Here is an 11923-nt window from a genome sequence, read left to right as displayed (position 1 = left end):
TCTTCGTCGTATTCCATGTTCCACAGACCACCGTGACCGTGTTCTACGCAGGCTTTGGCTATGTCTCCGAACTCTTTTGGGGTAGGTTTCCATCCATTTCTTTTCTTTGCGGCTAAGAAGTCCAAGCTGCGACTGCTAAGGACCTCGTCAGAGAAGTCTTCCCCTAAGGTCTCACAGGCGCTTTGAATGCGCTGTTGTTCAATTTCGGGTCGATACAAAGTGCCGTCTTGCGTCATAAACTGACTTCCTTCTGAATCCATCAACCAAATGGAATTCTCATGGATTAACTCTGCCAATGGAGAATTCTTATAGACCTTCGTTTCCTTCTTTCTTGGGAACCGCAGTTCGCGCCAGGCGTGCCCATTGTGCTGGTAGATGACTATAGGCGCACCACGGCCCCCATATTTGTGTGTTCCGGAGTAAATAAAGCCGTCGGTGATATCTTTCACATGGATTCGCCTCTCCAGCGCCGTTTCTAACTTCTTGATGTTGTCTATCGACCCTCCGGTCCTATTAGTATCTTTTTCCCATTTCCTGATGGCTTCTCTTCTCTTTAAAGTCAGTTTACCGCCCCGAAAGGAGTCTTCAAAGAACTCTCTTACTAACTTCCCTACGCAATTACCGGGATGTCGCATCGGTTTCAACTTCTTAACGTCTGGCGTCTTTATCTTGTACGCACCGTAAATGACTACGGTAACAGGGTAAGCAACCTCGTAGAACAGCATGTCTATTCCTACCAATGCTCCCGGGCGTGTGTTTTCGTTTAAGACAAACAGGTCCTTCCTACCAGACGCCCTGATAGGATTGCGCCCCTTTTCTATCATCCACTCGCCGTCTAAATACTTTATGAACGTTAGCTCCAACCGGTAGTTACCTTCGGGTATTAAGTTAATTATTCTTTCAGCCCTTTCTTCTGTCATCGTCTCGTCCGTATCTCCCTCCATAAATGTTGTGAAGGCAAAGTCAGCATCCAGGCGATCCAACACCTGAGTTCGCAGTCGGCGCAGAGTTTTATTTCGAATGCTTGTGATGGTGTCCATCTATATGTAAAGGATATCTTAACCTCCGTTTGCGATATCTTTGATTCCCAACACAGCAGCAGTAAGGACTTGTCGCGCGGGTATTTCCCGCTGCCGGCGCCTTCCTTAAACCGCCTGTAAAACCCGTAAATCTTTGACATTGACCGCGAGTCCCCCCTACTGCCTACGGGTTTGGTACGGGTAAAGTGGACAAATCGGATATTTGCCTAAAAGTCCGTAGAGTTGGCTCGAAAAATTCCCGCGGCCGGCGCCGTTACGTGGGGGCAGGTAATCCCCGGGCGATTCCGAATGGTAACCGCGAGTCCCCCTACCTGCTGCTCCATACTTTTTGTATGAAAATGTCCAAAAGTGACCTATTTTACATCCCTCATAAATAATGCATATTTTTTTCAAAAGGTGTGAAAATGGTGCAAATTCGGTGAAAAACATGGGCTAAAGTCCATGCATTTTGTCTGAAAACCACCAAAAATGACCTATTTTTTATCCTTCATAATAAATGTATAATTTTTGAAAAGGTGTGAAAAAGGACCAAAATCGATGAAAACCATGGGCTATAGTCCATGCATTTTGTCTGAAAATGGCCAAAAATGACCTATTTTGCATCCTTCATAAATAATGCATAATTTTTGAAAAGGCGTGAAAAAGGACCAAAATCGATCAAAACCATGGGCTATAGTCCATGCATTTTGTCTGAAAACAACCAAAAATGACCTATTTTTTATCCTTCATAATAAATGTATAATTTTTGAAAAGGTGTGAAAAAGGACCAAAATCGATCAAAACCATGGGCTATAGTCCATGCATTTTGTCTGAAAATGGCCAAAATTGACCTATTTTCCATCCCTCATAAATAATGCATATTTTTTCAAAAGGTGTGAAAATGGTCCAAATTCGGTGAAAACCATGGGCTATAGTCCATGCTTTTCGTCTGAAAACGTCCAAATTTGACCTATCTTGAATCCTTCATAAAAAATGCATAATTTTTGAAAAGGTGTGAAAAAGGACCAAAATCGATGAAAACCATGGGCTATAGTCCATACTTTTTGTATGAAAATGGCCAAAAATGACCTATTTTCCATCCCTCATAAATAATGCATATTTTTTCAAAAGGTGTGAAAATGGTCCAAATTCGGTGAGAACCATGGGCTATAGTCCATGCTTTTTGTATGAAAATGACCAAAAATGACCTATTTTGAATCCTTTATAAAAATGCATAATTTTTGAAAAGGTGTGAAAAAGGACCAAAATCGATCAAAACCATGGACTATAGCCCATGCTTTTTGTCTGAAAATGGCCAAAAATTACCTATTTTGCATCCCTCATAAATAATGCATATTTTTTCAAAAGGTGTGAAAATGGTCCAAATTCGGTGAAAACCATGGCCTATAGTCCATGCTTTTTGTCTGAAAACGTCCAAAAATGACCTATTTTGAATCCTTCATAAAAAATGCATAATTTTTGAAAAGGCGTGAAAAAGGACCAAAATCGATGAAAACCATGGGCTATCGTCTATGCTTTTTGTATGAAAATGACCAAAAATGACCTATTTTGTATCCTTCATAAAAAATGCATAATTTTTGAAAAGGTGTGAAGAAGGACCAAAATCGATCAAAACCATGGGCTATAGTCCATGCTTTTTGTATGAAAATGGCCAAAAATGACCTATTCTACATCCCTCATAAATAATGCATATTTTTTCAAAAGGTGTGAAAATGGTCCAAAATCGATGAAAAGCATGGGCTATAGTCCATGCTTTTTGTCTGAAAATGGCCAAAAATGACCTATTTTCCATCCCTCATAAATAATGCATATTTTTTCAAAAGGTGTGAAAATGGTCCAAATTCGGTGAGAACCATGGGCTATAGTCCATGCTTTTTGTATGAAAATGACCAAAAATGACCTATTTTGAATCCTTTATAAAAAATGCATAATTTTTGAAAAGGTGTGAAGGACCAAAATCGATCAAAACCATGGGCTATAGCCCATGCTTTTTGTCTGAAAATGGCCAAAAATGACCTATTTTGCATCCCTCATAAATAATGCATATTTTTTCAAAAGGTGTGAAAATGGTCCAAATTCGGTGAAAAGCATGGGCTATTGTCCATGCTTTTTGTCTGAAAACGTCCAAAAATGACCTATTTTGAATCCTTCATAAAAAATGCATAATTTTTGAAAAGTCGTGAAAAAGGACCAAAATCGATCAAAACCATGGGCTATCGTCTATGCTTTTTGTATGAAAATGACCAAAAATGACCTATTTTGTATCCTTCATAAAAAATGCATAATTTTTGAAAAGGTGTGAAGAAGGACCAAAATCGATCAAAACCATGGGCTATAGTCCATGCTTTTTGTATGAAAATGGCCAAAAATGACCTATTCTACATCCCTCATAAATAATGCATAATTTTTGAAAAGGTGTGAAAAAGGACCAAAATCGATCAAAACCATGGGCTATAGTCAATATTTTTTGTATGAAAATGGCCAAAAATGACCTATTTTGCATCCCTCATAAATAATGCATATTTTTTCAAAAGGTGTGAAAATGGTCCAAAATCGATGAAAAGCATGGGCTATAGTCCATGCTTTTTGTCTGAAAATGGCCAAAAATGACCTATTTTGCATCCCTCATAAATAATGCATATTTTTTCAAAAGGTGCAAAAATGGTCCAAATTCGGTGAAAACCATGGGCTATAGTCCATACCTTTTGTCTGAAAACGTCCAAAAATGACCTATTTTGAATCCTTCATAAAAAATGCATAATTTTTGAAAAGGCGTGAAAAAGGACCAAAATCGATCAAAACCATGGGCTATCGTCTATGCTTTTTGTATGAAAATGACCAAAAATGACCTATTTTGTATCCTTTATAAAAAAAGCATAATTTTTGAAAAGGTGTGAAGAAAGACCAAAATCGATCAAAACCATGGGCTATAGTCCATGCTTTTTGTCTGAAAATGGCCAAAAATGACCTATTTTGCATCCTTCATAAATAATGCATAATTTTTGAAAAGGTGTGAAAAAGGACCAAAATCGATCAAAACCATGGGCTATAGTCCATGCATTTTGTCTGAAAACAACCAAAAATGACCTATTTTTTATCCTTCATAATAAATGTATAATTTTTGAAAAGGTGTGAAAAAGGACCAAAATCGATCAAAACCATGGGCTATAGTCCATGCATTTTGTCTGAAAATGGCCAAAATTGACCTATTTTCCATCCCTCATAAATAATGCATATTTTTTCAAAAGGTGTGAAAATGGTCCAAATTCGGTGAAAACCATGGGCTATAGTCCATGCTTTTCGTCTGAAAACGTCCAAAATTGACCTATCTTGAATCCTTCATAAAAAATGCATAATTTTTGAAAAGGTGTGAAAAAGGACCAAAATCGATGAAAACCATGGGCTATAGTCCATACTTTTTGTATGAAAATGGCCAAAAATGACCTATTTTCCATCCCTCATAAATAATGCATATTTTTTCAAAAGGTGTGAAAATGGTCCAAATTCGGTGAGAACCATGGGCTATAGTCCATGCTTTTTGTATGAAAATGACCAAAAATGACCTATTTTGAATCCTTTATGAAAAATGCATAATTTTTGAAAAGGTGTGAAAAAGGACCAAAATCGATCAAAACCATGGGCTATAGCCCATGCTTTTTGTCTGAAAATGGCCAAAAATTACCTATTTTGCATCCTTCATAAATAATGCATAATTTTTGAAAAGGTGTGAAAAAGGACCAAAATCGATCAAAACCATGGGCTATAGCCCATGCTTTTTGTCTGAAAATGGCCAAAAATGACCTATTTTGCATCCTTCATAAATAATGCATAATTTTTGAAAAGGTGTGAAAAAGGACCAAAATCGATCAAAACCATGGGCTATAGTCCATACTTTGTGTATGAAAATGGCCAAAAATGACTTATTTTGCATCCTTCATAAACATGCATATATTTTCAAAAGGTGTGAAAATGGTCCAAATTCGGTGAAAACCAAAGGCTATAGTCCATTATTTTTACCTGAAAATGACCAAAAACGATCTATTTTGCATCCTTCATAAATAATGCATAATCTTTCAAAAGGTGTGGAAATAGTCCAAATTCGGTGAAAACCATGGGCTATAGTCCATGCTATTTGTCTGAAAACGTCCAATTTTGATCTACTTTAGATATTTCATAACTAATGAATATCTTTTTGAAAGGTGTGAAAAGCGTCCAAAATAGGTCACAAACATGGGCTATAGTCCATGGTTTTTATCTGAAAATGCCCAAAAATGACTTATTTTGCATCCTTTATAAATAATGAAAATTTTTTCAAAAGGTGTGAAAAAAGACCAAAAATTACCTATTTTGCATCCTACATATATAAATAATGCATTTTTCTCAGAAGGTTTTAAAATGGTCCAAATTCGGTGAAAAGTATGGGCTATAGTCCATATATTTTGCCTGAAAATGGCCAAAAAGGACTTTTATCAAGGTGTGAAATTGGTCAAAATTCGATTAAAACCTATGGCTTTAGGCCATACTGTTTGGCTGAAGTGAATTAATTAAAAAATTAAACGAGGCTTACCTGTAAGGTGAAGTTTGATTGGGATTCTACCTCCTCATTCTTGCATAGAGAGATCACGTGAGAGATAGCGCATGCGTAGTGAAGTTCATCCTTTAAAGCGGGCCCATGTTATCCCAAGAAATGGGTGGGTATACACCAGACAATGGGGTGGGCACGTGATCTCTCTATGCAAGAATGAGGAGGTAGAATCCCAATCAAACTTCACCTTACAGGTAAGCCTCGTTTAATTTTTTAATTCTACCTCCTCATTTGCATATTCGAGATCCCGTGAGACTTCAAAGCTACGTGGGCCCGTGTCAATGTACCCTTCAGTAGGGAAACACACAATAACCTCAAATGGAAACATTTTAATATGAAATTAATTGAACATTTTTGTCATCTTTATAAAGCACAGCTTAAAACTGAGCTTCCATAACAATTGTCTGGTTTAATGTCTTTCTTGTAAAAAATAGCAAATGTACATTGTGATGACCATCCTGCAGCTTCCATAATTGTTTCTAATGGCACTCCACTGCGATAAGCAGCCGAGGTTGATGCTGACCTGGTGCTATGTGGTAGGAATGTTTTAACATCTATGCCTGATTGTGCCATTACTGTTTTGACCCATCTAGAAATAGTGTTTCTGGTAACAGGCTGAAAAGGCTTGTTATAACTGAGAAAGAGCCTTGTGTTCTGTGGCCTTCGGATAGTTTCTGTTTTAGCTATGTAAGCTTTTAGGTAAGTCACTACACAAAGTCTCCTGTCTGCAGGGAAAGCAGGAAGCACCAGTATTGGTGGTTGCTTTCCAGGTTTGGATTGTTTTATAAGTCCATCTAGAAAAAACTTGTAGGAAGACTTCCCTTTTGAAACATGTTGAAGGTCCATCATGTGCACTGATTGGCATCTTTGACCAGTAACTAACATACATAACATAACTAGCTTGAGAGTGTGTCGCACTGAGCCATATATTTATTGAAATACACCACAACCAGATTTCACGAGCTACTTTGTTGCAAGCCAAAGAGTGAGTTCCACCCATATTATTAATAAATGTTACTGCTGTGACATTATCTAGTTGTAAATGTATGTGTACATTTTTCTCATTGCTACACAGAGACTGTAGTCCTAATTTAGCAGCTTCAAGTTCAAGACAATTTATATGTTTGGTTTGTTCATGTGCAAGCCATCTACCTCCTGCACAGTCCTTTCCTTGGCGGTGTGCACCCCACCCTTCCAGGGAGGCATCAGTGGTAAGGGTGAAGTCTGGGTTGTTGTGGGAAATTTTCTTAGTAAATTTGTAATGGTTTCCTAACCACCATTTAATGTCTTCTCTAGCTGAGTTAGAGAATTGTATTAAGGCCTCAAATTCACCTCTGCTATTTTTGAGTTCCTCAATTTTTTCAATTTCAAGTTGTTTGTAGAAAAGTGGTCCAAATTCCACTCCAACAGAACAAGAAACTAAAGTTCCAATAAGTTTAGCTGCTTCTCTTATTGTACATGTTTTATTATCCAAAATGGTTTTACCAAGGACTCTAATATTTTTAATTTTTTCCTGTGTGAGACTGACTGTCATGTCAATAGAGTTTAATATGAACCCCAAATGCTCTAAAATTTGGGTTGGTCGGGTTACCGATTTTTCCTCTGAGACCTGAAACCCCAGGTCTCTAAACAGATCATAAGTTTCATTTATATTATTCATGCACTGATCATATGACGTTCCCAATAAAAAACTATCGTCTAGGTAACCACTTGAGATATGTCCTCTGCTCCGCAAAGTGGAATACACTGGCTTCATGAGTTTTGTAAATATTCTCGGTGCAGAGCTAAGACCATTTGGTAGTGTGATATATTTGTATAATTGGTTTCCCACCTGAAATTTTAGGTATTTCTGGGATTTTTGGTGGATAGAAACTGAATAATAAGCATCAGTTAAGTCCAGAGATGCCATGAAACAATTCCGTTCCATTACATTTATACAGGACTGTATTGTGTCCATTTTAAAATGAACTGGTAAAATATTTTTATTCAGTTTTTTGAGATTTAATATCAATCTGAATTTTCCATTCTTTTTTGTTCGTAAAAACACTGGTGAAATAAACTCTTCTCTTTCGTGTTCACATTTTTCTATGACTTGTTTGTCTAATAGCTCATCTACTAGTGTATGAAGAGCTTTCTCTTCAACTGATTGAAGTTTTGGTTGTCTCAAAGGAGTTGTTTGTACTGGTGGTGAAATGAAATCAACTTCGTACCCTGTTACAATATTTAGGATTGTTTTGTCAGAAGTTAGCTTTTTCCATTCATTTTCATGAAATTTAAGACGGCCAGCTGGCAAAACTTGGTTTTTGGTCAGTGTATTCTCACTTTGCAGAACAGATTTCTCTGTTTTAAATGCAATATGATCATTTTCCTCAAGGTTGCTTACCTTAACAAGAGGAATAGAGATATGTAAACTTGAATTCACTTGCGAGGCTGATACTGGGATTGGTTTTTCTGATTTCGGTACCCTGTGTATCCGCTTCTTTGCCTTCCAGTAGAGCCTCTGCCCCGGCTTAAAAAAGGAAACCTTCTCTGATCTGACCTCGCATATTGGCTGCCATTTGAGTTCTGTCTCTTGTAGTTATTGTGTTTCGAGGTAATTTTAGATGTGACCTTGCTGGCCTCCGTCAAATCCTTTACTGATTTGCCTAGCTCAGTTCCAAATAGCAGATCTTTAACAGGGTTTTGATCGCTACACAGCAAACGATATTCAGATTTCATATCTGATTTGAACAAAGCTCTTCTTCGCAAGTCAATTTCATGCGAAGCATCGCTTAACAGTGACAGACTGTCTGAAAGAGTCTGCATTGTGTTTGTTGTCATGTCCGCCATTTCGGCTGGAATGTTCTTATCTTTTTCAGCTTTCATAAAGTCACTTAGCACTTTAGCTACTGCCGTTATTCCTTTAAGAAGAGGTTTCTGTGCTTTTTGTAGCATAACATCCTCTGTTTTTACTTCCTTTCTCACACTATTGAAGATCTCAGGGTTTACTCGAACGACCTCTAGTCGCTGACAGTTTCCTGGCGTGGGTAATTTCTCCACCAGCTCTTCGCGCGAGTCTTTGCTGCCGCCTTTGCTTAGAAGTTCTGTCAATAATTCGGCCAAATCCGAGTCGAGATCTTCTCCATTGTGTAGTGGTTTATTTACCACTTTCGCCATGCCGGCGAGAACCACATTCAGTTCTTTCTTGGGTTTTTTCCTGGGAGGTTCACCTTCTTCCTCCCCGCCATTGTTTTCGTTGGCGGGCGATTCACTGTCACTTTCTGACAACTCATCAACAGCCTGGTTATAATTATCGTAGGCTGTTTTTATCTCAGTAATTACTGGTGTAAGGCTAGCTAAAGATCCAGTAATGTTTGCTAGTTGTTGTTTGATGTCATCTACATCTTCGGCCAGCAAGGTATTTTCGGTTTGGTCTTTGCTTGATTTTGGCGCCAAACTTTTCGAGTGGCCATCTTCTGGCTGTTTGTCTTTGGGACTCGTGGGATTTTCTCCCGTCTTATGACTTTTTTCGAGCCCTTTTCCCTTTCGGGAAGTTTTTTCGACAGTATTCTTTCCCTTTCGGGATTCTTTCATGGTGGTTAAACCACTGGTGGTTTCTGATCTTTTTGCAAGACTTTCGCCTTGACGCTTATTGGCCTCATGGCCTTGCTCCATTCTTCAGAAGTTCTTGCCAAAACACGAACTGAGAGTTCCCTCGGGACGATGGAAGTCGGTAGACACCTATTTCTCTAAGAAAATCGTGGTTCTTCTTAAAATCTTTTCCGAAACAAAACGTGGACTTTTCTTCACTGAACGCAAACGCAAGATGAACTTCACTACGCATGCGCTATCTCTCACGGGATCTCGAATATGCAAATGAGGAGGTAGAATTGGTATTTGAATTTGTCATAAGTAAATCCTAATTATCAAAAAACGTTGTAAAAAGGTATATAATGGATCAAAACCATGGTTTTATAGGTAATGCATTTTAGTTAGAAAATGTAATATTTATCTTTATAAATAGTAATTAAAGTTATCTTTAATAAATACAATTCATAAATTGGATTAATATTAAATTATACAAAGGAAGAAAATGGTTCATGATTTTTTTATTAATTCAAATAATAATTTTTTTTGACACTTATAACATTATATATTTTTGCGTGCTTTATTCACGTACACCTACTTCAAAAAACGTTGTCGGTCGTCGTAAATTCTATATCTGAGACCGAAATAGATAGTGTGCTACGAAGTCACTACCTTTGCAAATTATCCGGCCGTTTTGAATTTTAAATTTTAAACAGTTAGTCTTCACAATTCTTTTGGTAACAATCTTCAAACAAGAACGTCTTTTGATATAGCAAAAACAATGTGATATGTGATATAGGAAATGTTACATATTTTGGATTGTGGAATAATCTGGTGCTTGCTTAATAGTTCAACTAAAAGCATACAAAGCAATGCCCTGCATTTTTTTGGGTGTAAATGATTTGTAATAATTGTCAAAAAAATTGAATAAAAATATGCTGGTCGATTGATATAACAAAGAAGACTAAAAGCAAATTTTTGTTAAGTTCAACCAGAGTTGTGGCTATGAAAACAATGGTACATCAGTTAATATACGTGCAGTAATAAAATATATCTTTGAAACTGTGCTTTTGTGTGATCAACATTTTTCCATTGGTTAAAACCCCTGTCTTTCTTTATCTTTCTTATACCATAAAGGTTCTGTAACTCTATTCATAAATCGATTCCTTTTCTTATTTTTGACCACGAGAAAACCAGGAAAATGCATGCATAGTGAATATTTCTTATTGGCTTAGACCTTATGGCCGTTAACGTATAAACAATATATTTACACATAAATTATTTGCTAACAAAAACATCGGTGATTTAAGCATGAAATTATTTATCGACAGTAGTAAAGTAGAAGCTACTTGAAAATTACTTAAATGATACAAGCATAGCGAAAATTAATTGCTGATTTTACGATTATATATGTATATTGATATAATGCAGGTTATGATCGCACGTTTCCTTTCCTGTGCACGACGTCCATTTAGGTTTTGGAGCTACTTGGTACGTATTGTCGATCAAATGAAAATATCTAAAAATAAATAAAGAGGTGGCAAGAATTATTTAAAATGAATAATTAACTAGAACTCAAAGCATTGGTAAAACTAAAACTTGATTTGTGATCAGTGGATGCTATATTGAAGCTTTTGCGTTGATTACGTCATTAAAAAAGTAATTTAAAATGTTATCAGACAATGAAAAAATAGAATATGACGTTGGGAGAAATCCTATTAAGAATACCCTGAAACGGAACAAAAACCCCTAGTCTTTTCATTAAAAATAAATAAAGTTGAACTACTTACTCTGTTACTTTCGCTAAACAGGTTTGAGTCGTCGTCATCATTTTCAAAGGTACCGCCCGATCCTCCTGCTGCTCCTCCTCCTGCTGCTCCTCCTCCTGCTGCTCCTCCTCCTGCTGCTCCTCCTCCTCCTGCTCCTCCTGCCATGCCACCTGCACCAGCGCCCATGCCTCCACCTCCCGCACTGCTCATGGCTGATGCTCCTTCCATTCCTCCAGCCATGCCTCCACCACCACCGGCACTCATTCCTCCTCCACCAGCTCCAATTCCTCCTCCACCAGCTGCTCCGCCTCCTCCTCCTCCCATTCCTCCTCCTCCTAAAACTGTTGAAGAAGAGCTCATTGCTTCGAAAGACGAATACGAAGCACCACCTCCACCGCCACCTCCTCCTCCGGCTAGCAATACGTCCGCTGCTCCTGCACCACCCCCTCCACCTCCTGCGCCTTCTTCAATATCAAACCTGGAAATAAGACAAAGATAATGAGTGAGCTAGTAGTAACTTAGATGTAAGAGTTTTCTAATATAAATAGCGTCTAAACTTATACAGGTGGTCAAATATTTCAATGTACTTACGCTACGTCCACTTCTGTCATTCCGGCCTGTAATGGCATATCTTGGAACATGGATGATGAAGAAACCTGCGATGACTCGAAGTAGGAATACCCGTATGAGACTCCTCCGCCTCCACCTCCACCTCCGCCTCCACCTCCACCTCCACCTCCGGCACCGAATCCTGCTCCCGCTCCAGCACCTGCTCCGCCGGCTCCTCCTCCTGCTGCTGCTGCTCCTCCTCCTGCTCCAAAGGCTCCAGCTGCGCCACCGGCTGCAAATCCACCACCTCCTCCACCACTAAAACGTAAAGCAAGATTTAGTGTAAGTTGCTTTCAAATATAATTAGTTTTTTAAATTTCGTATTCAATGAACACGGCTGTATTTACAAATAC

General features: G+C 38.0%; 1 protein-coding gene across 1 annotated transcript in view; it reads right to left on the bottom strand.

Moving 5' to 3' along the window:
• Positions 1-9696: 9696 nt before the first annotated feature.
• Positions 9697-11923, bottom strand: part of LOC116289473 (uncharacterized) — a 33568-nt gene continuing 31341 nt past the window's right edge. Inside the window, exons 41-43 of the mRNA XM_089035528.1 lie at positions 11553-11828; positions 10983-11439; positions 9697-10711 (exon numbers count right to left, since the gene is read on the bottom strand). Of these exons, the coding sequence (XP_088891654.1) occupies positions 10664-10711; positions 10983-11439; positions 11553-11828 (781 nt within the window). The 3' untranslated portion in view covers positions 9697-10663. The remainder of the gene's footprint in view (positions 10712-10982; positions 11440-11552; positions 11829-11923) is intronic.

The sequence above is a fragment of the Actinia tenebrosa genome, unplaced genomic scaffold (assembly GCF_029948245.1).
Source record: "Actinia tenebrosa isolate PJP-AT-01 unplaced genomic scaffold, QUT_ActTen_1.0 PGA_scaffold3__52_contigs__length_22856419, whole genome shotgun sequence".
Taxonomy (NCBI): domain Eukaryota; kingdom Metazoa; phylum Cnidaria; class Anthozoa; order Actiniaria; family Actiniidae; genus Actinia; species Actinia tenebrosa.
Note: the sequence above shows the minus strand (reverse complement) of the source record. Positions and strands in the feature narration are given on the sequence as shown.